Here is a 24,197-nt window from a genome sequence, read left to right on the forward strand (position 1 = left end):
ATGTCACGGAGCTTCTGTTCCGTATTACTGCAGGCCAACAAGGGCATTCAAAGTTACCTGGGCAGGGATTGTGCACGCTCAGCCCGGGTGACCACAAGCCGAGGAACTGAGTCCGAAGGCAGACGTTGACACGGTCTACCTTCATGCTGCCGCTGCCACACGCGTCAATGTCGTGAGCCAATCCCATCAAGTCAAGTCTGAGTCCAATCACTTATCTTTCCTGCTGTTTTTCTGAGCGGAATCTGTCTGCAATCAGGGGTACAAGGTACATCAAAGAAAGTGATCGTCCAAACATGCTCGATACGAAGAGCATCGGCGATAACAACAAGCGTGTCCATTGGATGTCGCTTTGTGGCTGCAGGATTGCTTCGGCCGATGCAAGTGCAAGGGGCCTGGTAACCTTCGGCCGAAAGATGGCTTTGGCTTGGCTTCGGCTTGACTTTCGGGTAGGGCTGAGAACAGGGGGTGGGGGGGCAATCAAAGCCGTTGTGCCTGTGTTCTCTCGGCCCGAACTGCCACGGGCCGAAGCGCAGATCCGATCGTGGTCACACCTTGGCGGTTGACGACAGCGTTGCGAGTTGCGCCGTCTTACTAGACGATGTGCCCAAAGTCTTGGAAGAGGGGTGGAAGAGGGGTCTTCAGGAAAGACACGATGTGCGCGCCCGGATCTGCTTGCTACTGACGGGTACCCGGGACAGCACCACTCCTCCAACTTCACGACAAGCCAGACATCACCAACTTCACCGTCGACACAATGGATCGTCTCACCTCCCCCTTCGAAGATGACTCCCCACACCGCTACCTCATCGCTTTGGCGACCGTCCCAGTTCTGCTATTCGCCCTCTACCAGTACCTCCTCCCCAAACCCATCCCCGGCATAGCCTACAATCCCTCCGCTGCCAAATCCCTCCTCGGCGACGTCCCCGAGATGATAGCAGAAGTAAGCCAAACGGGCGAGTTCCGCGTCTGGTGCGCCAAGCAAGTCCGCAAGATGAACTCCCCCATCTGCCAAATCTTCATCAAACCCTTCTCCCAACCCTGGGTGTTGCTCTCCGACTTTCGCGAGTCGCGCGATATCCTCACGCGGCGTCACAAGGAGTTTGACAAGTCGAGCTTTTTATCGGATGGCATGGCCTGCATGGGCGCGTTCCACGGTATTTACATGACCGATCACAAGTTCAGGGCGAACAGGCAGCTGATTCAGGATTTGATGACGAGCACGTTTCTGAATGGGCACGTCGGGCCGGCGATTTACAACAAGGGGTCGGAGCTGATGAGGTTGTTTGAAATGAAGGTGAGACTGGCGAGGGGGAGGCCGTTCAGTGTGAAGAAGGACTTTGAGTATGCCTCGCTGGATTGCATGTTGGAGTTTGCGTTTGGGAGGAACTGGGTTGATACGGCTGTTGGGGAGCAGGTCAAGGTAGTGGGAGGGTTGACGGAGGAGGCCCTGGTTATTTCGGTGTCGGTTGATGAGCCGGTCGACTTTCCGCTCGGTGAGATTGTGGACTTTTTGAAGTCGGTGTATGAGGCGCCAGAGATTGTGGAGAAGACGATCAATGCGATCATGCCGAAGCTACAGACATGGTGGTGGTCGCAGCAAGGGTGGTACAAAAAGATCTTTGATGACAAGGAAAAGGCGATGAAGGCCCAAGTTGCCATCGGAATCAAAAACTTTCAACAGGGCAAGATCGAAACGGGTGTGGAGCATATGCTGATGAGAGAAGCTGCTCGGGCAGAAAAGGAGGGAAGAGAACCTGATTTTGAGAGCCAGGTTTTCAGAGATGAGGTTTGCTACTCCCTTGTTGTCCTTCTTTGATTTGAGCTAATAGTAGGAAAGCTATTTGGAGATATAGTGGGAGGTCACCACACCACGTCTGGTGCCATGATGTGGCTTACCAAGTATCTCACCGATGACCCCACGATTCAGTCCAAGCTGAGATCTGTTTTGCACTCAACACTATCTGCGGCCCACCAAGAAGGCAGGCTGTTTACCTTTGAAGAGATCCGCCACGCCAAACTGCCCTACTTGGACGCCATCATTGAAGAAATGCTTCGCATCAATGCCGTGCCAGTTACCCGTGAAGCCGTGGTTGACACCACTGTTTTGGGGTGTCCGATCAAGAAGGGAACGCAGGTCTTCTTTATGTCGAACGGCCCAGGCTTTTTGTCGCCTTCTTTCCCGGTGGATGAAGCAAAGCGAAGTGATACATCCAGGTTATCTAAACGGGCCAACGACTCTTGGGATGAGAGGCAGGACCTGGCAAGATTCGATCCCGAGCGTTGGCTGGTGAGGAAGACAGATGGAACAGGTGTCACGGCTGATGATGTCGACTTTGATGGCGCAGCTGGGCCTCAGCTGGTGTTTGGTCTTGGGCCTAGAACATGCTGGGGCAGGAGGTTGGCGCACATGGAGATGAAGGTGATCATTGCCATGTTGGTGTGGACGTTTCAATTGGAGAGAACACCACCAGAGCTCTCTGGATATGGTGGCTTGGAGGGTATTGCTCGTGTTCCCAAGAAATGTTATGTTAGGTTAGTGAAGCTGTAGTAGCAGTTGGGTACAAAGAAATATGGGGAACCATTTCAGTGGCTCGCATAGCTTATAGTGACTTTTACATCCATTGTCCTGCTTTTTTATCGGACACGTGTGTTACCAATCCATGTTCAGTTAATCAGTCATACCACTCCCCCTGAGCAAGCTCTCATACCCCTGCTTCCACACCTTTTGCCCCTGCCCGCCAAAGCCGACCCCAATCTCATCATTGATTGACCCATCCTGCTTGGTGTTCTCCAACAGGTCAAAGAACTTGTCGATGTATTCGTCAAGCGGCATAGGCTGCACCGCCTTCTCAGGCCCGCCCTGCAGCGCATCGGTTTGCTCTCTGTGATGAGCATTCAGGGGTGTGTCGACATAGGGCGGTGCCACTTCCACAACGCTCATTCCTTTGACACCAGTCGCCTCAAGCTGCCAGCGTAAGATCTTGCAAAAGGACGCCACGCCGGCTTTGGAAGGGCAGTAGGTTGGGTAAAATGGAACAGGGAAATACGCCAGCGAGGAGCTCGTAAGGAAGATGTTGGTTTTGATGCCTTGTTTTGCAAGAGACAAAAGATGGGCGGCAAAGGCCTGAGCGACAAGAATGGGTGCAACCAAGTTGGTTGTTAACTCTTGAATGGCTTCCTGGGCGAGATTGGGGGGTGGGTTTTGGAAGATGTCGTAGTGGTTTTGGATGCCGGCGTTGACGAAGACAGTGTCAAGCTTGGGAAAGTGGCGGAGGATACCGTCAACTTGGGGCTGCAGTGAGTCGAGCTGGGTGAGATCCCACTGCGAACGAGGGGTTAGCGACAAGTATCATGGCAGTGTTGGTGGGGCAATACGTGCAATGCGGTACTCCAGGCCTTCAAGCTCGTTGACAATCTGCTCTAATCTCTTTCTGTCTTGCTCCCTTCCAGTTACGATGACCTGTTTACCCAGGCTATGGAATCGACGAGCTGTAGCCTCGCCGATCCCGCCAGCTGCTCCGAGGATGAGAATGGTGTTGATACGGGACGACATTTCGTGGTGTAAGTGGGGTCACATCAACGGTCTGCGGAGTGCTGCGGGGAGGATTGGTGCCATATGTTTACATCAAGATAAGGTAGATACAAGATAAATCACCTCCAGCTCACCCCACAGCGGCCAGGTGCTGCCCGTGCTGATACTTGGAGTAGGACCTTCTACTCCACGCCCACTGGCTGGTACTACGCTGCAGATCGATCGGCTTTATTGGCCAAAGACAAGAAGTAATGTCGGCCGAAGACGAGTGGGGCTGTCATGAAGGGATCTGACCAATCGGAGCCCTACGTGGCACTTGTACCAATTCTTTCCTAAAGCAACGTCGCTTGAGGACATGGAGCAACCGAAACATGGCGGGTGCTCTATGACGTCTTTTCATTGGACACGTGAAAAAAGACTTGTCACAGAGAACCGGGCATTGGGCACAGTGAGAGCCGTTGGGTGTCAATACATCCAATCATTGATTCAAGAAGTCGTAACACAAATAAATACCAGACACAAGGCTACCCCAGCCTGCCTCCTCCTCCTCCAGCCCAAACACTGTCTCAGCGCTTGAGATAAACCTCCAACAGTCCCAACGGTCCATTGTCAAAGACATTCCTAATCTCATACCGCGAATCAGCCTCCTTCAGCAACTGCTCAAACTCGGCCTTGGTCCTCTGCTTTCCACCACAGTTCACAATCATGACCGAGTCAACCTGTCTGACGACACGCTCTTGGTGACGGGGCCAGACACCAGGCTCGGGGATGATGATGTCGTTGATCAGCAAAGGGGTGTTTGGGCTGGAGTTTTCCAGGCCAGGAACGAAGCCCTTGAAGATCCTGACGACGTCCTTGTCAGCCCAGTTGTGGGTGCACTGGCGGATCAAAAACGCGGCCGCGTCCTTGACTGGTTGCGGGTCGAAGAAGCTGTGCTTGGAGTAGGTCACTCTGTCGGCGAGCTCTGGCGAGAGGGATTCCTTGCCCTCGGCGAGCATGTCGGCGTTGCTGTCCTGCACGATGCACTTGATGTTGGGGTAGGCCTATTCGAGGTCAGTGACTAGCAAGTCCGTCGCTAACTCTCACCAAGAAAACAAATACCTCAGCCAAGCTCTTGCTGATGTGGCCATTGCCTCCTCCACAGTCAACCACTGTGCCGTTGAGAGCACCCCAGTTGAAGCTGTCGTAGAGAAGGTAGTCCAGGTGTCGGTCCATCTTTCGGAGGCCAGCCATGGCTTTGGCAAAGCGTCGGGCTTTGGCGGGGTCGTTCTTGTAGAACTCAAAGATGCCAACGCCGTGGCGGGTCACGAAGGGGTTGAGGTTCTGGTGGCATTCGTATGGGTGAGCCTTGAAGGTGATGTTGCAGTCGGCGGCGGCCTTGAGCATCTCATCGAGGCTGTAGTGGACCACGGAGCGGAGTTCCTCATCTTGCTGCATGAGGAGGGAGGTGTTGCTGTGGGAGATGACCCTTGGTTGGTGCTCCTCAAAGATACGATAGGTCATCAGTTGGCGGATGATGCGCCCCGTGCGGTCCGCGTCGAGACCGGCCTTTTCGGCAAGCTCATCGATGGTGATGCTTCCATGCGCAGGGACGAGTTGGAAGAATTCAAAGTCCAGGGCAACCTCCCCATGTTAGACGTGGCCGCCGGAGATTCAGGGAGACACATACCTGAACGAGACCAAGATCATAGCCGGTGCAGCAGAACTCTCTCAGCCATTTCCGGGGACCGTCAATGAGGCGTTGTAGGTCCTCTAGACTGGTCTTGAGGCCGGCGTGGATCTCACGGTATTCTAAGGTGGCCGGAGGATCTTGAGATTCGAGTGAAAAGGTGGGAGCCACCAAGTTGTTTGCTTGGAGATATTTTGTGAGATCCTGTGTGAGGTTGAGGATGTTTTGGGCCAGGCCCAGGATAGATTCGGATCCTTGAGTAGCCATGACGATAGGGGTATGTATCGCAATTGGTAGCAGATAGTCTCACAGACGCCCGCGAGCAGTATGATTCTTTATGGCAATGTGCTGACTTTTGATGGCTTTGTTTTGGTCTTATTCACGAGTATTGATATCTCGAAAGCATCACATGCTAGAGGCAACATCGCCCGATACGTCTCTCATGTCATGTATGCCCCTGCGCACAGTGCAACATCAAGTCTTCAGGGCCCTGCCGGCATGGTTCATGCAGGGCGGACCTCCCCCGCAGCGTGGCAAAGCCGGCATCGGGCATACCCGCCCGGGATTGTATCGCGGAGGCAGTATTCATCCGTGCTTATCAGTCCCTGGCTTATCAGGCTAAGGTGGTACGGTAGTGATGGATAAGGTACACGAAAGAGCTTCGGCCGATGCGACTATCGCTTGGACCGACAGCAGACAGCCAATCCCAGATGCAGCTACAACCATCTACATCCTAAAGTAGCCTTGCCGAGGTAGTGACTAGATCGGACTGTACATCAGCATACTGGAGATACAGTAGATAGCATCAAGAATGAGGCAATATCGGACTAGGATACGTGGACTGGCCACTGTGTTGAAGAAGTGATATCAAAACTGTCTTCCATCGCGACACTCCTCAAGAAATGGATCTTTAACAACATCACTCAACTGATATCTCAACGACAGACACATTCTACCTATCTAGGTATTCAACATTTACGCAACCAACACAGTATTCGTTGTTGAGACCGAGCCATCACAATGGCCTCCAATTCAGAACCCCAACGCGAGCAACATGAGCCAGTTGCCATTGTCGGCATGGGTATGTCCAATGCCATTTCCTTCTACCCCTTCAAGCCACCCATAGAGAAAAGAAGGCCCTGCTAATCCTTCAACCAACGTATAGGATGCCGTTGGCCCGGCGGTAGCCACACTTCAGAACAGTTCTGGAACTTCCTCTGCAACAAGGTCGATGGCTGGAAAGAGTTTGACGACCCACGCTTCTCCTCCAAAGGCTTCCACCACCCAAACTCCGACCGCCCAGGAGGCTTTGCCATGAAGGGGGCGTTCCTGGGTCGGGATGATGCTAGGCTGTTTGATCACAGCTTCTTTGGGATGACCCAACTAGAGGTGGAGACAATGGACCCTTCACAGAGAAAGCTGCTCGAGTGTGCTTATGAAGCCATTGAGAATGCTGGCGAGTCGCTCGAGAGTATATCTGGGAAACAGACTGGTGTTTTTGTTGGCAACTTTTGCCTTGAGTAAGGATTTGACTTTTACCTTCCACGCTATAAGATACTAGACTGACCAGAATGAAGCCATTGGACACTGCAGTCACGAGACTGGGATAATCCGAGACCGTATGCCTTTGTGGGAGCAGGCACCAGCATTCTTGCCAACAGAATCAGTTACATCTTTAATCTCCAGGGACCAAGGTATGATCCACTGACCCACGCAATCTTGTGGTCTATTGCTAACATATTACTGCAACAGCTTGACCATTGACACAGCGTGTTCGAGCTCCATGTATGCCGTCCACTGTGCTGTCAACGCTATCCGTGCCGGAGATTGTGACTCTGCTATCGTGGCTGCAGGCAACTGGATAGCAGACCCTACGGTCCAGATAGCCCTCGATAAGCTCGGTGCTTTGTCTGCGTCGTCGAGATGCCACACCTTTGATGCCAGAGCCGAAGGCTATGCACGTGGAGAGGGGTGGGGAGCCATCTACCTGAAGAGACCCTCGACCGCTTTGGCGGATAACTCGCCTATCCGAGCTTTTATTCGAGGCAGTGCTGTCAACTCTAATGGGAGGACTGGTGGAATCACGAGGCCCAGTGCTCTCGGCCAAGAGACGGTGATTCGTGAAGCATATCGCAATGCTGGTGGCCTTCCGTTCAAGGACACCAGTTATTTCGAATGCCATGGGACAGGCACTTATGTGGGAGATCCAATCGAAGTGTAAGGATGATCTTCCAAACCATGAACTGTGTTGGTTGTTAACAGAATATTGCAAAAACAGTGCGGCCGTGGGCAGGGTCTTTGCCTCGGTGCGAGAGCCAAAGGACCCACTCCTTGTCGGATCAGTCAAGAGCAACGTGGGACACGGGGAAGGTGCAAGTGCTCTGGCGTCCATCATGAAAGTGGTGCTGGCTCTGGAGCGTGGTGCGATTCCGCCCGTTTACGACCTCCAGACACGCAACCCCAACATCGACTTTGACGCAGCCAATGTGCAGCCCGTCACGGAAGTTACACCGTGGCCCGAGGGAAAGATCCGACGTGCGTCTATCAACTCATTCGGATACGGTGGTGCCAATGCGCATTGCATCATCGACCATGTCACCAACGTCTGGCCGGATTATGTCGCTCCTGGCGTTTTCAACAAGAGCAGGGCGGTGACCAACGGTCATACCAACGTCCATGCCAATGGGCATACAAACGGATCGACAAACGGTCACACAAATGGCAATGGCAATGGCACGTCAAATGGCCATCAGAACGGTTCTGTTCAACACAGTCCCGTCGTCAAGATCAAGACGACTGCCGTGCCCGGGGCCAGCACTCGCCAATCTGTTCTGCTGCCTCTCTCAGCTCACAATGAACAATCCCTCAAGCTCAACATCGAAGCCTTGGCCAAGGCTGTTGACCAGTTCCCCTTGGCAGATGTCGCATACACACTCAGTAACCGTCGGTCTAAATTCGCCCAGCGATCCTTTGCCATTGTGGACAAGGACAATGTCGCCAACGACCTTCTCAGTGTAATCGACAAGAAGCCGACCAGAGCTCCGCTGCATACCGCCAGTCTTGGATTCATCTTCACTGGACAGGGTGCTCAGTGGCATGCTATGGGGTCGGGCCTTTTCCAGTACCGCATTTTCCAAAACACCATCCAGCATCTTGACCATGTCCTCGGCACGCTCTCCAACGCCCCTGCGTGGTCGTTGTACGACATTCTCTCTGGAAACTGCGATCCCTCCTTGATCCAAACCGCCGAGGTCTCGCAAGCTGCCTGCACGGCTGTTCAAGTCGCCCTTGTCGACCTTCTTGCTTCCTGGTCTATCCGTCCTTCAGGTGTGGCTGGGCACTCATCTGGAGAGATCGCTGCTGCCTATGCTTCTGGTCGGATCACTGCTGCCGAGGCCATAGTCGCTGCTTATCTCCGTGGCCAGGCTGTCTCCAGAAACAAGCAAACAGGTGCCATGTTGGCTGTCGGGCTTGGATTCGATGACGTTGTCAAATACCTCGACGGCAAAGAGGACGAGGTCAAGGTGGCTGCCATCAACTCCCCTGGTAGCGTGACCCTATCCGGAGAGGAGCCCACTGTCGACAGCATTTCGGCGGCCATGACAGCGGATAGTGTGTTTAACCGGAAGCTCAAGACCGGTGGCAATGCCTATCACTCACACCACATGATCCCCATCGGCCGTGAGTATGTCGAGCTCTTGACCGAGGGGACCGAGCACCTTCGTAAACTTGGCCTGGCCTCGTCCAATGATGCCGCCCGCTACCAGCCCACACTCTGGGTCTCCTCCGTAACTCCCGCGAAGAGCACATCCGGTCTCGGCAGTGATGATCTCGCTTCCTACTGGAGAGCCAACCTCGAGTCCCCAGTTCGTTTCTCAGAAGCGGTGGCAGGTCTGGTGCAGAACGCCGACGGGGTTCGTATCCACGCTCTTGTCGAGATTGGACCTCATCCTGCGCTCAAAAGCCCTCTTGAGCAGATCCTGAAGGCAGCGGGTGTCAAGAATGTTGCGTATGCTGGGTCGACACTGAAGCGAGGAGAAGGCGCTCAGACATCGATGCTGCAACTTGCTGGCTCGCTCTTCGCTTTGAACAGTGAAGTGAACATTGCGGCCGTGAACGCGGTTGAATCTTCCCACGATGGGAAGGGAGATCTGGAGCATGGCGTTACATGTGTTGACCTACCACCGTACCGGTATACCTACGGTGGTCTCAACTACCACGAGAGTCGGGCAAGCAAGGAGTATCGCTACCGATCTATTCTCCGACACGATCTTCTGGGATCCAAGATTGCGGGCAATGCCAAACTTCGACCACAGTGGCGAAACATTCTTCGTCTCAAGGACGTTCCCTGGCTCGGTGACCACAGGCTCTTGCCTGATGCTGTTCTGCCTGGTGCAGGGTATCTGGCCATGGCCATCGAGGCTATTGCCCGTATTCACAACGAGCTACCTCCCAATCCCCCCATCGAAGGCTTTGTGCTCGCCGACGTATCCATCAAGAAGAGTTTGGTCATTCCAGAAGACGATTACGGCGTTGAAGTCTTGACCAGCTTGGAACTTGTTGACGCGCAGACACCAGCGTGGGCCACCTTTTCCATCAGCTCCGTGGGCAGAGAAAGCGAAGAGTGGATGGAACACTGCACTGGTAGAATCAAGGTCGCTCTTGAGGGCTCAGATGACTCCGTGGAGAAGACTGCTGTTGCGCCCACCACCCAAAGGGCTCTTGATGGGCGGGTTTGGTATGAGAAGTTTGCTGAAATTGGTCTCGGTTACGGAGAGACCTTTCAGCCAATCTCTCATATCCGCAGTGATCCCACATTCAACGTCGCAGTGGCAACCCTCAACTTGCGGTCCACAGCCGGGCTTATCAAGGGTGGGGAGTCGGCCTATCCCTTGCACCCTGCTTCCCTTGATGGTGCCATTCAGCTGGGTCTGATCGCCTGCCACGCCGGCCGTTCTGAGGACGCCACCACGGCATTCGTGCCGGTCCAGCTTCCCCGGCTCTATTTGTCGAACAATATCAATGACTTGGCCGGAGACAAGTGCACCGTCGTCGCCCATGGCGAAAAGCGTGGTATTCGTGGTGCCCATCTTGACTTGCAGTTGCTCGGGCCTAATGGTGAAGTGATGCTTGATGCCGAGGGTCTTCGGTGCATCAGCTATTCCAGTGCAGCCAAGACCACCGAGGACAGAACCTTTAGCAGCCCCTTCACTCGGCTGGTATGGAGGCCTGACATCCGCACTCTGCGCAATGGTCGTGCTCGCGAGATGTACCCTCCCCCAAGGGATAACGTCAAGAAGGCACCATCGTGGGGTATCACCAACAAACTAGCCCACTTTGTCGTTTACAGCATGTACATGATGTACGGCACGCTCCCTGAGGATGACATGCCTAAGCCCTCAGGGGATGTTGGTCATTTCTTCGACTGGATCAAGCGAAAGGGACAAAACGACAACTCTGAACTCATGCAAGAAGCTCGGGAATATGCCAAGCAAGGTCTTCTTCTCAACAAGATCGATGAGCTTGTCAGCGAGGCCCCGGATGTCATTGAAGTTCAGGCTGCCAAGTTGCTCCATGACAGCATGGCCGACATTCTCTTTGAGCGCAGGACCGGTATTGATGTGCTCATCAGTGAAGGTCTCCTGACCCCATTGTACAAGGAGGGTCTCCTCATGACGGGTATCTATCCTCAACTTCACAATGTTCTCGCTGGTGTTGCTCATAGCAACAGCCATCTGCGTGTTTTGGAGATTGGTGGAGGTACAGGTGGCGCCACCCGGATTGCCATGAAGGCCTTCAATGGACCGAATGGTATCAAGTCTTACAAGGACTACACCTTCACCGACATCTCGGCCGGATTCTTGTCCGGAGCCCGCGAATCCATGGCCGACTTGCGGGATGTCAACTTTTCCGTGTTTGACATTGAGGTTGACCCTGTTGAGCAAGGATATGTTGAGAAGAGTTATGATCTTATCATCGCCTGTCAGGTGCTTCACGCCACCTCCAACATGAAGAGGACTTTGACCAACTGCCGAAGGCTTCTCAAGCCTGGTGGACAACTCGTTCTTGTTGAGACGACGGAGAACTTTATCGTTCCAGGTGTGGTGGTCGGTACCTTTACGGGCTACTGGAGCGGTATCCCTGACGGTCGAGTGGATGCGCCTTTCCAAAGCCTTGCATCTTGGGACAGGACTCTCAAGGAAGCTGGGTTCCAGGGGCTAGATGTTGTCTTGGACGACTTCCCCGAGCCTCACAACACAACGTCCGTCATTCTCTCTACTGTACCACCAGAGGAGTTTCCTGTCTCTGGAGAGGGCACTGTTCATGTTCTTCATTCGGGCAGCGAGGCACCTGCACTTCTTCAACACCTTGCTCAGGAGTTCCAAGGCCGCGGCATTACTGTCAAGCCCGGCACCTTTGACGGCATAGGCGAGCTTCCCTCAGAGTCTCGCGTGGTGGCCCTCTTCGACGATGGGCATCTCCTTCTCAACGCAAGCGAGGAGGACTTCAGCAGGTTTCAGAAACTGGTCAGGCAGTCGTCAAGTCTGGTGGCGATCACGAGCTCTGGAGTAGCCAAGGGGCTGAATCCAGATGCTGCTGTCATTCCGGGACTGCTCCGTGTGCTCCAGAACGAAAATCCCGGGGCTCAGTACATGTCTGTTGACATTGCGGCCGACAATTTCACCATCGAAGCGGCCGAGGACCAGCAACACTTTGCCAAGTGCATCGCCGACTACGAGTCTGAGCTTTATGGCGCTACTCGGTCTCCGCCGCTGGACGACCTCGAAGGCACCCCCAAGGATCGTGAGCTTTCCTGGCAAGACGGTTACTTTTCCGTCTGCCGTCATGTCCCTGATACAGGGTTCCACTCCCAGCATGGCCTGGATAGCAAGAAGTTCAAACCTGATACCATGCCTCTGGGCAGCCAGGGTGCGGTGAAGGCGACATTTGAGACTCCTGGTGTGATCAACTCATTGTGCTTCGAGCCATACAAGGAGATTCTTCAGCCTCTCCCAGCTGGCTTCATTGATGTTGCTGTTGCAGCTGTCGGTCTCAATGCTCGAGACCTCGACACCTGGACGGGTCGTTTGGACAGCGATCACTTTTCTTCAGAGTACTCGGGCGTCATCACTGCAGTCGGTGCCAACGTTGACGGCCTGAACGTCGGCGATCGTGTGTGTGGTTTGGGCAAAGGCCAGTTCGGAACTGCCACCCGCGTACCGGCTGCCTTTGCAAGCAAGGTTGAAGATGGAGATGATCTCGTTCAGATGGCGTCCTTGCCGCTGTCTTCTGTGACAGCGGTCTATGTGCTGGATCACGTTGCTCATATTCGCAAAGGCCGGTCGATTTTGGTTCAGTCTGGTGCAAAAGATGTCGGACTTGCACTCATCTCTCTTGCCAAGGCTAAGGGCGCTCATGTCTTCGCTACTGCAGAGACCAAAGAAGAAGCCAGGTTCATTGTTGAGAAATGCGGCTTGCTCGAGTCTCATGTCTTGGCTGGAGCCACAAGCCTGGCTGCTCTTCAACATGCGGCTCAGCTGACAGCTAGAGGAAAGTTCGACGTCATCGTCAGCACTGCATCGAGAGGCCATTACCTGGATTCGTATCTGCAGGTCTTGTCGTCAGTAGGTCATTTGGTGGAGCTGGATCCTCAGGCTGTCGACTCGACACAGTCTACCAGCATCAAAGCTTCCTATAGCTCACTCGACATCTTTTCTGCCGTCGAGTCGGACCCAGAGCTTGGCCAGGAGCTCATGCAGGCTGCCAATGAGTACTATCGTCAAGGCATCGTCACTCTTCCTCCCAATGTGACGACCACCGATATCTCTCAACTCTCGACTGTCATTGGCGGTTTCAACAACCTCATTGGCAAGCTGGTGGTGAGATTTGACAACCCAAGCAGTTTGGTGCGAATGATTCCCGCTGCACCAGCTGTCACATTTGATCCTGATGCTGCCTACGTCATCACTGGCGCTCTCGGAGGTCTTGGTCAGTCTCTTGTTCGCTGGATGGGTGACAGAGGTGCCCGGCATCTGGTTCTTCTTTCTCGTCGTGATATCTCGACTGTGCCTGATGCTCAAAAACTGGTCAACACTCTCGCCAAGCGCGACATCCACGTCGAGTCTTTTGTGTGCGATGTGAGCAGCAAGGAGCAGGTCGACACTGTGATTCAACAAATCTCGGCTGAACGTCCCATCAAAGGTGTTGTTCACGCGGCGGTCTCCTATCTGGACCTCACCTTTGACAAGCTCTCGGCATCAAGATGGAATGACGGTCTCTCAGCCAAGGTCCAAGGAACCAAGAATCTCCATGAGGCCACCTTGCCCATGCCGCTCGACTTCTTCGTCATGACCACCTCGGCCTTGTCTGTTTTTGCGTTTGCCACACAGGGTTCCTATACCGCTGCCAACAACTTCCAAGACGCATTTTCCCGGTATCGACGCAACCTCGGTCTCCCTGCCTCGACGGCCTCTTTCAGCTTGATCAAAGAGGTCACAGAAGTCGGCACCAGCGACCTCACGGTAGACCTCTTTGAGCGCAACAAGACCCTCACCTTGACAGAGTCGCAGTTCCTGACCATGTTTGAGCCAACATTCCTCAACAACACGACACACACAACTGCTGGAGCGGCGGCCTGGTCTGGCAAGGACGATGATCCGTTGTCGGCAGCCAACTTGCACACCTACCTGGACCCAGCAGCCTTGATGACCAAGAAGCGACAAGACACCTCATCCTCCCAGGCAACACCAAAGTGGTACACCGACGCCCGCATCTCCCTTATGATGCGCGCCTTCCTTGATGCCCAACATCACGAGTCAGCCAACTCCGGCGCGGCTCTTGATACAGAAGGATCAAAGAACACGCCTGCCTCAATTAGAAGGAACTTTGAGGCGGCGGTTGCCGGCGGTGACAAGGCTTCCACAGTGGAGTTTGTAGAGGACGCGATTACTCGCGTGGTGGCGGACATGTTGTTTGTTGACGTGGAGGGTATTGACCCGGCCAAGTCGGTGGCGGACTTGGGAGTGGATAGTCTGATTGCGGCGGAGTTGAGGAATTGGTTTTTGCAGGCGTTGGGGACTAGTATTAGTATGCTTGATTTGTTGGATCCGAGTGTGAGCATTAGTTCGAGGGCGGAGGGGATTACTGAGAAGGCGATTGAGGTGAAGGGGTGAAGGGGATGACTTTGGGGATGGCGTTTTGGGGTGATACAGGGTCGGGGCGTTTGGTCTGTGATTTACCTTGAGGCGTTAATCCTTTTAGCATGATTGAATGATTAGATTGATACATGTTTTCACCAGGTGCTTGATTCTTCTATGCCACACACCTAGGTACCTATAGAGCATTCTGCCATGCTTTTAACTGCTACTTCTGATTCGACACCCTGCAATCTCCCCAATTCCATGTTACTGATTCACTTGCAACCATGCCAACTATCTTCCTATCCGCTGTGTTTTGGGCTGACATGTCCTGCGTCAGGATCATCAACCCGTCAATTCTGGAACCGCGCTTAGAGCTCAGAGGGACCCTCAAGAGAATTCTTTTTCGCCACGCGACTTCGAGGCGCATTTTCCGATCCTTCATCACGCAAAGCTGTTGCTGGCTGAATTTATTGTTCCCCCGGGTGCCATCTTCACACCATTTCAAGGTTTCATTCGCCAGTTCCAAGGCCCTGGCGGTTCGGCCATCCAGGTCGAGATAATAGACGAGATGGTCGGCCGCCAGAGGCATCTCGGGATGGTCAAGGCCCAGAACATCCACACCTGTCTGTAAAACATGGTGCAGAAGATCGAGTCCTTCTTCTCTCGTGTCCGGCCCTTCCATCAGGCTACTGGCCAGGTTACTCTGGCACTCCAAAACGAGTAAATCTTTGTTCCTGACCTGCTTCTCGGTTTCTTGGCAAACCTCGCGCCATAACAATATTGCCCCGGCCAGGTTTCCCGTTTCCCGCAGGATGTATGCTAGACTTGCCTTGTACTGCAGTGTATCCGTGTGATGCCTGCCAAGTACACGTTCACTCCTCTCGACCACGTCCGTCTGCATGACCACTGATCGATCTCTTTCGCAGGTGGTTGCTAGTGCTGTGGCAAGGTGACTTTGGCTGCGCATGGTATTCGGGTGGTCCTGTCCCAGAATATCCATACGCACTCTGAGCAAGTTCTCACCCAACTCAACCCCGTCGCGTACGTTTAGTTTTCGTACTCCAAGCAGCCATACTAGCAAATCCATGGTAGACATTGTTTCCACATGACCCTCACCAAAGTGTTCTTTTTCCAGTGTCAAGCACTGTTGAAAGCAAGCTGTCCCTTCGTTGTAACCACCATTTACGACGTGATAGTATCCAACGTGGTAAAGAAGCCGGGATTGTTCAATATCAATCTCTCTCTGTAAGCCAGCAGAGCTGCTCGTACACTTGTAGTTGAGAATAAGATCTACATGTGGCAAGAGTGATTGACTCAGTGTCCACCAATCGGCATTACAAACCTCCAGCCCTTTGGGAAAGCGCCGCTTAATTGAACGAAGAGCCGCGAATGCCCAGTTGTTCTCTTCATCAAGGCCGTCTGTTTTGAGCCACCACCTCGTGGCAATCTGGACCAAACGATGGGTGCTCAGGGTCTGCCTCGGTGGGTTGCCGTGAATATTAACCAAAGAATAAGCGCGTAGAATAACCAACGCCTCCCTGGCATCATCTTCCGTGATTGTCTCTGCTTTCAGGCTGCCTTGATTATCACGGTAGTCGTAGTCAACATCCTGTACAAGTAAAACAGGAATGCTCTGATTTTGAAAGAAGCTCACAAGATAGAGCAATTTGGCGGCATGCGGATTTTGGACAGCCCTGAACGAGATAGACCAGGCTTTGGCGACTGACACAAGAGACTCCTCCTGACGACCGTGATCTGTGAAGTCAAATGACAGGAGCTTGAGCTGCGTAGTATTGCTGCCGTGATATTCCTCTAGATACTCGCCGATGGTTATCTCACGCGTCGAAATATATACCAGCGCTTGGGTCAGTGCCAAGGGAATGTGCTCTAACGCTTCGACCAGCTTTCTTATCACCTCATCATCCTGTGGGAGCCCTTCTTCCATTCGTGTTTTGACCAGTTTTGGGATTTTGATGAAGGCTCTCGGACTCGAATTGGTCACCCGCCTTGCAATGTCTTGTGATCTTATTGTTGAAGAGCAACCTGCCGCGAGGCTTTCGCGGAATGCAACCCCATAGTGTCTTGTCACTGGAGACGTGGTCCTGGAAGAGGCTCTTTGGGTCGTCGACATTGTCAATGACCATGATCCAGGGGTTTGTATTGGTATTGTAGCCAGTCATGCACAATCATGACTTTGTCGCTGGTCGAGTCGCTCCGTTCAGTCAAACCGCAGTGGTTTGCAATGAGAGTGAATGACTCCTGGAGCCTGGTCGCTGTGGCGGCGTGGATCCAGAATACCGAAAGCTTTCCCCGCGCCCTGCAACAGTATTCCAACGCAATTTGGGATTTCCCGATACCCCCAAGACCACAAAGGGCAGCTTTGGGTTGGCTGCCCTCTTTGCCAGTGAACGCTTGGTCGAGGTTTTCAACGATGGAATCTCTACCGACGAACAATGGATTTCGATCAAATGGAACGAGCCTGAAGGGATTTGACTTGTTGTCATCGGGTGACGATTTCGACTCCCCAGAACCAATGAGCCAGACGACATGATGAAACTCCAGAACGTTGATGTGTTGTTTGATTGCAGATTCAAGAGTGTCGATCTTTTTGTCGAGGACCAAGCTCACAAATGCCTTCATTTTCAGCCATCTGGAATCGGCGACCGACGGGAGAGCTCCAGCAATGCACTCAGCTCATCAGCTGCCTGAGAACACTCCTTGATGACAAGAACGAGACTAGCTGCCTTGGGAGGTTAAAAAACACCAGCGATGGCCCGGTCCTTGATTTTATCCAGTCCGCTCACAATGAGCGGGAGCTTCGTCTTGACATGACGGAATGCTCGCGGGATTTCATCGAGGGTGCCATGGAAGTCAGAGAGGCCTTTTATTGTTTTGGAACCCACTTCGATGAACTGGACAATCGCAGCTGCCAGGCCGACGGCTGTCACTGGATCCATGTGTGGCAATGAAAAGATGATGACTGGAAGTTGAGTGTAGCTGCCAGGCCGAACGGACCCCCCCCCCCCCCCCCCCCTTTATCTGGAGGGGATTTCTAACACAAAACCTCCTCCAGTCGCGATATATTGACACTGATTACGTACCCTGCCTTCCTGTAGAACCTTCGCTTCGGACCGTGACACTCTTCGCCTTCCATAGGAACCTAGTAATATTTCGGTGCCACAGAAAAGGTCCTTCCTTGTGGCAAGTTGTAGGTCTTCAATTATACATGTATTCTTGTTACTTTGCGCTTTATAATCAGTGTCTATTACCTAAATGACTTATTTCCAAACATGCCTTACCGCTCGCATGGTCAATTCACCCGCCCTGAACCTTTGCAATGTCTGTGCTCGCAGAAGTCCCGTCACTCGAAGCAGCCGCTTCTTCATCCTTCTTCTTCTTCGCTACGCCTGGTTTCTTAATCGGCTTCCAATCAAGCACAAATGTGACAAGAAACGCACAACCGGCAGCAGCCACACTGATGTAGTATGTGTTCCTGAGGCCCAACACATATGCCGCAAGTACCCGTTCCACAGCTTCTGGACGCCCGATCCTTTCCAACACCTGTCGAATCTGCGATGCGCCACTGTTCAGAATAATTGCAGGGTCAATTCCTGGAGCATCCCGCAGCATGTTGGTCATCAACCCGTTCTGAAAGACAGTTTGCGACACGGCAATGAATACCGCTCCCCCGAATGCCTGGAAGAACTGGACACATGCCGTGGCTTGCGCGATCAGTTCTTGAGGTAGACAGTTTTGCACGACGACTATTGGTGCCTGGAAGCAGACACCGGTTCCGAATCCCATGATGATTTGGTATCCGAACCACTTTGCAAAGGGGGTGTCGATCCAAAACGTGGCAATCAGTGCAGCGCCAGTCGTGAGAAAGGCAGTTTCGACAAACATGACGATGTTGTATGATCCGATGGCCGTGACGATTATACCACTGAGCACAGACGATACGACCATGGCTATCAAGAAGGCGAGAAGCTTGATACCTGCCTCGACTGCATTGTTGCCCTGAACAGCTTGGAAATACAGTGCTGTGACCAGCTGTTAGTGAGTTGGGTACCTCGCCAAGACACCGAAAAGACTTACACAAATAATAGACCATCGGATAGAATGACGCGCCAAAGAACATGGCAAACATCATAGCCGCAAAGACGTTTCTGTTCCTGAAGAACCGGGGTGGAATGATCCCCTTGTCCTGCTGCCAAACCTCGACTCCCGCAAACACAGCACCTCCCACACTCGCCCCCACTAGAAGGCCAATGACTTTCGAATCACTCCACGGATACTCAAGCCCTCCCCATTGCAACGCCAAAAGCAGCATGATCACGCTGGGAAGCATGATTGCCGTGCCTACCAGATCCAGCTGCAAAACCCTCTCCATCCTCCCCTGCGCAGGCAAACCAGAATCAGGCTTCTTGACCCGGAGAAAGAAAATAATGACCGCCATCGCCACGCCTCCAATCGGGAGATTGATGTAGAAGCACCACCTCCAAGTCACCTTCTCGGCAAAAACACCGCCCAGCAACGGCCCGGCCACGCTTGATATCCCCCAAAGCGCACCAACCCCACCGAAAGCAGTCGGTCTTTTCCGGAGCGGCAGCAAGAGTCCAACGATGAAAAACGACCCGCTGAATATGCCTGCTGTACCCAACCCTGCGATCGCCCTGCCAACGATGAACACTGTCGAAGTCGGTGCCACGGCTGAGATCAGACTCCCCAGCTCAAAGAGAAAGACGGCGCTCAGGTAGGTGATTTTGATGTCAAAGAGTCGGTAGATTGTTCCGTAGAGGGGTTGAAGGGCGGTCATGGTGAGGAGGTAGGAGGCGCCATACCAGCCGATGTCGCGGGTGGAATCGAACTCGGACGTGATGGATCCCAAGGCCGGGGCGATAATGGTCTGATCGAGGGCGACGAGAAATATGGCGAGGCAGAGGGATAGGAGGACCAGCCAGAGTTTGAGGCCGTGAGGGTATTGTGACTCGTCATCTTCTGAGAGAGCATCGTTTTCGGTGGGTGTGATAGTGTGTCCTGAGGCCGTCATGATGGCTGATGGAGCCAACTGTGGTCCATTGCACCCGCTTTGGGGACCGGCGGTGAGGACGGTGGTATCTGGGGGAAGCTCATCCTGAAGAGGTTTTGCGGTGGCAGCCATGTTGGGCAGCGTGTGGTTGGCCAAGATGTATAAGCATAACAGATTTATTTGGTCATGGCGAGGTTAACTAAAGTAGGTCAGTTGACTAAACAAACACTACCGCGAGGCGGAGGGAAGGACACTAGGAAACAACCACTCCAGATGTGAGAGAATGGGCACCATCGTGTTTCTGGGCTCGCGTCTGTGTTGCGGCCCGCTCCACATTCACACCAGCGCATTCGAGTCTACGTCCAAGCTTCCCGGACAGCACCAATGGCAGAAGGGAACTCGAACACATTCTCCATATCCTTTCCACGTCGACACTCTTAATAATCAACAAGCTTCTCTCACCCCCTATGAGACATGGGGTGTTAGGTGTACACCATGTTTCGGCCGAAGGCATCCCTGGGTTTCGGCTTTAACCACGCCGCGAGTTTCTAATCTGTCAGGGGCAGCGTCCGCTACGATCACACCCCTGTGTCAATATCGAGCTGTCGTGGCTGCTGCGCCGGCCCTAACCCTGACAACTGGACTGAACCCCTGACCCCTGAATCACTGAGCCCATTATTGTTGGCTGATGAATGAACGAGGAGACTTCTCAAGCCATTATCCAAGAAAGAGATAATATTGAGTCGAAGCTAGATCTGCCATTCTGTTTCAAGCGTCATCCATAATCAATATCAAACTTTCTAGATGCCTTCCATCTTTGGACTTGGAAATGTGGGTTAGGGGTGTGTTGCAGGTCGGCGTCACCAACACGATCGCATTGAACCCGAAGACATGGGACTGGGTAGGTAGATGATCGGCACTACCTACACTGAGGTTCTGGGTTTGAAACATGCTTTGTGCAGGGCATGCACATATGGGTAGTGTCCATCAGAGCCACACCCAGGCCAAGTGTGAGACATCGAGGTTACCAAAAGCCAGCTAAGGACGGTGGTGAAGGTACAAGGGATTTCTTGCAGACAGTTGGCTATATCCACAGCAAACTACGGGTACCTTACTCATCTCCACGTCTTTGGACATTCCTCCCCACACCAAGATCCGCTAAGCTCCCGTCACCCCTTAATCACAGCCCTAACACCTTGACTGCCCCACACCGGGAAGGGGTTGAAAAAGTCATGGTCCCAAGCAATGTCCGCTTCTGTTGTTGCGTACAGCTCCATGGTTGGGAACACTCGATCTACCAGAAGAGCTAAAAGGACGTAAAGCTCACAGTACGCGAGGCTGGATCATGTCAGACAGGGTATCTCAGAAGACGGAGGAGGTTGGATGAGGTTACTCACTTGATACCAATACAACCTCTGCTTCCCTTGGAGAAGCTCAGCAACGCTCGGTCAAGGTCCTTCCGATGCTGATTCTTCTCATCGAGCCACCGTTCCGGAATGAAGGAGTGGGAGTCGGGGAAAATGCTCTCGTCGTGATGAGTGATCACGGCAGACATGCCGATCGCATAACCCCTGGGAATCACGTACTGGGCCTTTTCTTCCTTGTTGGCGCCCGGTCGCTTCCAGGTCCCTTGATAGAAAAGGTCCTCGGTAGGAGCAACGCGAGAGCTGCGGCTGGCGAGACCATACGACAACCTCAGACCTTCGTAAAGGACAGCACCCAAATAGGGAAGCCCCTCCAACGTTTTCCAGTCTGGCACTTCGCCATTGTTTGCTCTCACAGCCTCCCTCACCTCATCTGTTAGTTTTCTCAAGATCTCCGGCTTCGTCAGGACATGATAGGTGATGACCGTCAACGCCCAGCTGACCGTTTCCGTGCCTGCCACGAAGAGGGAAAAGCCTTCTTCCACCAGGCGCTGGAGCGTCTTTTCGGCTGGCGGCAAATCCTTGTTTTGCAAAACCGAGCCGAAAACTGTTTTCTCGCTGTCGTCAACACCCTTGTCAAGATTTGCTTGAGCACGCTTGACGTAATTTGGCATGTCGACGATAAGCACGTTGAAGAGAGTCTCCATGTCTTCTGACAGACGGCGAGTGAACCTAATTGTCTGTCAGTTCGGATGCAAAATTGGAAGTCAAGAGGCCAAATTCTTACATGGCCATTGCAAACCCGGCGTGTTTCAGCCATGGAATGAAACGAAACAAGTACACCAACTTCAGCTGCGCATACAGAGGCTCTCGGAAGTTTGGCTCCCAACCTTTCTGAGCTACCAGTCCCAAGTTGTCACCGAGGCAGTAGCCCGTGATGACATCAGTGGTAAACAAGCTCAAGGCGGTAGTGACATCGAACGGGGCCTCTTTTCCGACCGTGAGAATCTTGTCACAGAGACGCTCGGCCAGATCTCGGATGGTTGGCTCAAGACGGAAGACTTGGGCGCGAGAAAAGAACTTGTTCAGGGCGTTTCGGCGCACGCGGTGGAGGTCGTGGCTGGTTGTAGAAAAGGTCGCGTTTTCGGCACTGAAAAGGGTTTTGAGTCAGTGATTGGGAACTTCAAGATGAATGTTGGCGTATTCTAAACTCACACCCCACTGCCTCGCACTTGATGCATTGGCTTGTCTCGCTTTCTGCTGCCCCCTGCGTATATCTCGTCAATGAAGTGACGATCAGCACAGTGGACTTCGTGAGGATTGATCCGGACGATTGGTCCTGGAATAGTGTCAGCCATCGAATATTGAACCATAGACTGGCGCAAATCACAAACCATATTTATCGTGCATCTTCTGGATCTGCTTGGTGTAGAGCCCTGACCTCACAACATCGTACCAGAATTCTGGTATGTATGTGGCCCTCGATAGCAGAGGTCCAGGAATGTGCGCAAGAGGGTGGAAAAACAGATTGTAGATCACCTTGACCAGGTGATAAGCCAGCCATGTCCCAGAGGAAACAAGAACAAACGATGTCAATATTTCGCCCGCTGTCCTGTTTCCACTGTAGGAGACAAACAGCTCTTGCAATGACGGTGACATATTGTTGAATAGTGAGGCTCAAATGAGCAGGTGATTTCAGTTCGAGACAGTGGCTAGGTAATCTAGAGCCTCAAGAGATAGACATGTCGGATATGTAAGACCCAATCTAGCACATGAATGCGGGGGGTGGGGGGGGAGCATCTGATAGACTGCCATGCAATGAGTACAGTGGCTATCTGCAAAGCGAAGCGACTAGGAGTGTGCTAACCAACTCGGCAGAAAATTCACCCTTGCTGAAGGGAATTTAGCCCGATCTTACTTTGAGGCTGCTCACACTGGATGTCTCCCGGACCCGCAGCACGGAAGATGGACCACCCCGCCCCGGCCCGTGGACAGGGGTCCATCGGGCATCAGGCTGCATAACGTAGATAAACATACTTAGCATTCGGCCGAGACTGTGAGCAGTACCTAGGTACCTACCTTAGCTTGAAGAGCTGTATGATTGGCCGTTAACCGCCGTGCAACCTAGATGATACGTGTGTGGAGGCTTGCCACATTTGTTGGTTTGGGGCGCAAAAAGCTCAATAATACTCATGGTGAATGAAGACGTCTTATCCGGCTGAAGTGTAGATCTTCCTTCAATCGGTCATGAGTGAATAAGACGGCCCGGTGACGTTCTGGATAATCGACCATATCCTAATGATCTAGGCGGTACCTTTGAGCGTAGCGGCATGTATGTGTCAACGCATCCGGAGGACCGTAAAATAGGAAGGTAGGTTTGATCGTCGTCAGAACTTTGGGCGGTCGGCGATGGCGAAAATATATCAGTTCAAGTAGGTATATACTCAGGTAGTGAGGTTAGTTGCTGTTCTCATTCATTACTCACTCTGTCCGTCCATTCAGCCACCGGAATATGTGATTACTTGCCTATATGCTCGGAATTCGTATCTTTGCAGATAGTGCGATCAATTAATCACCAATCCCTCTCACTACACCATTTTTTTTAATCGTGACATAGGTACGCAACCTTGTGGCTGAAGCCACCTGACGTCACCAAAATGCTTGTCCCCAAAAGCACTCACCTCAATACCTGTACTTTTTTCTATCCGTCTACTGTACCACACACCTTCCCTGCGCATTACCCAATCAGGTAGTCCTGGTATTGACCTCTGTTCTGAGACAGATGTTGACTTGCGCCACGGACCATTAGCTCTCGTTGTAAGAATGTGCAACGACAACACCAGAACGGGAAGTGAGCATATAATGGCGAGTGCATCTCACGTTATCTATCAGATGATATTAAATGGCTGGTAACCAGTCGAGCATGGGGGTCCTGCGATTGCGTATTCGTGTATCATCAGCAATGATCACCAACATCGAAGCAGGTTGTTGTTGCTTGTTTCTCTCATTGGATCAGGAGATTGCTACCGTCCAGGCAGGACTCACTATTTAACTTTAAATCATGGGTTCGTGGGGGTTTGGTTCTAGAGCCCAAGTTGTTATCTGTGTACCATACGTAGGTACGTACCTGACCACAAAGGTGATTTGATGGATTAAAGTCGGGGTTCGGCAGGTAGATAAGTCGTTGTCCAGTTGAGTAAATACATGGGAATGACACGGAGATGGGTGCGTTCAATATAGAGGACGACAGACGTCCAGATGCGGGAATAGGTAAAAGCCGACTTTCTGCCACTAACTCCATTAGTTCATGCCAATATGAACCTGCTTGAACAATACCTTCGTATCAGTCGTGGTTTGATCTAAGGGTACGTGGACCGCAGGTAAAACTTCATTTATCTGACCCAAGCTTGTTCCTACGTCTTGTGATGCGGGCAGACGGCAGTTTGGGCAGCCCCTCCAGTTG

General features: G+C 52.7%; 7 protein-coding genes across 7 annotated transcripts; 2 read left to right on the forward strand and 5 right to left on the reverse strand.

Annotated features, from left to right (window-relative positions):
• Positions 1-754: 754 nt before the first annotated feature.
• PODANS_6_10300 (uncharacterized protein) lies at positions 755-2,548 on the forward strand (the record flags this gene model as incomplete). Its single annotated transcript, XM_003437404.1, has 2 exons — positions 755-1,786; positions 1,838-2,548. 2 exons carry the CDS (start codon positions 755-757, stop codon positions 2,546-2,548), a joined length of 1,743 nt encoding a protein of 580 aa, XP_003437452.1.
• A 120-nt stretch (positions 2,549-2,668) lies between these two features.
• Positions 2,669-3,322, reverse strand: PODANS_6_10310 (uncharacterized protein; the record flags this gene model as incomplete). Its single annotated transcript, XM_003437405.1, has 1 exon — positions 2,669-3,322. A coding segment is annotated over one exon (654 nt), but the record flags the coding sequence as incomplete, so codon positions are not given.
• Positions 3,323-4,098: 776 nt separating this feature from the next.
• Positions 4,099-5,468, reverse strand: PODANS_6_10320 (uncharacterized protein; the record flags this gene model as incomplete). Its single annotated transcript, XM_003437406.1, has 3 exons — positions 4,099-4,575; positions 4,634-5,155; positions 5,202-5,468. The coding sequence occupies 3 exons, from the start codon at positions 5,466-5,468 to the stop codon at positions 4,099-4,101; spliced, it is 1,266 nt and encodes a 421-aa protein (XP_003437454.1).
• A 753-nt stretch (positions 5,469-6,221) lies between these two features.
• Positions 6,222-14,374, forward strand: PODANS_6_10330 (uncharacterized protein; the record flags this gene model as incomplete). The annotated part of the gene is made up of 5 exons (XM_003437407.1): positions 6,222-6,282; positions 6,367-6,721; positions 6,779-6,895; positions 6,954-7,418; positions 7,480-14,374. 5 exons carry the CDS (start codon positions 6,222-6,224, stop codon positions 14,372-14,374), a joined length of 7,893 nt encoding a protein of 2,630 aa, XP_003437455.1.
• A 190-nt stretch (positions 14,375-14,564) lies between these two features.
• PODANS_6_10340 (uncharacterized protein) lies at positions 14,565-16,981 on the reverse strand (the record flags this gene model as incomplete). The annotated part of the gene is made up of 2 exons (XM_003437408.1): positions 14,565-16,429; positions 16,483-16,981. The coding sequence occupies 2 exons, from the start codon at positions 16,979-16,981 to the stop codon at positions 14,565-14,567; spliced, it is 2,364 nt and encodes a 787-aa protein (XP_003437456.1).
• A 675-nt stretch (positions 16,982-17,656) lies between these two features.
• PODANS_6_10350 (uncharacterized protein) lies at positions 17,657-19,502 on the reverse strand (the record flags this gene model as incomplete). Its single annotated transcript, XM_003437409.1, has 2 exons — positions 17,657-18,381; positions 18,437-19,502. 2 exons carry the CDS (start codon positions 19,500-19,502, stop codon positions 17,657-17,659), a joined length of 1,791 nt encoding a protein of 596 aa, XP_003437457.1.
• A 1,261-nt stretch (positions 19,503-20,763) lies between these two features.
• PODANS_6_10360 (uncharacterized protein) lies at positions 20,764-22,393 on the reverse strand (the record flags this gene model as incomplete). Its single annotated transcript, XM_003437410.1, has 4 exons — positions 20,764-21,466; positions 21,522-21,884; positions 21,950-22,073; positions 22,129-22,393. The coding sequence occupies 4 exons, from the start codon at positions 22,391-22,393 to the stop codon at positions 20,764-20,766; spliced, it is 1,455 nt and encodes a 484-aa protein (XP_003437458.1).
• Positions 22,394-24,197: the final 1,804 nt, after the last annotated feature.

Source organism: Podospora anserina, chromosome 6, assembly GCF_000226545.1.
Source record: "Podospora anserina S mat+ genomic DNA chromosome 6, supercontig 4".
Taxonomy (NCBI): domain Eukaryota; kingdom Fungi; phylum Ascomycota; class Sordariomycetes; order Sordariales; family Podosporaceae; genus Podospora; species Podospora anserina.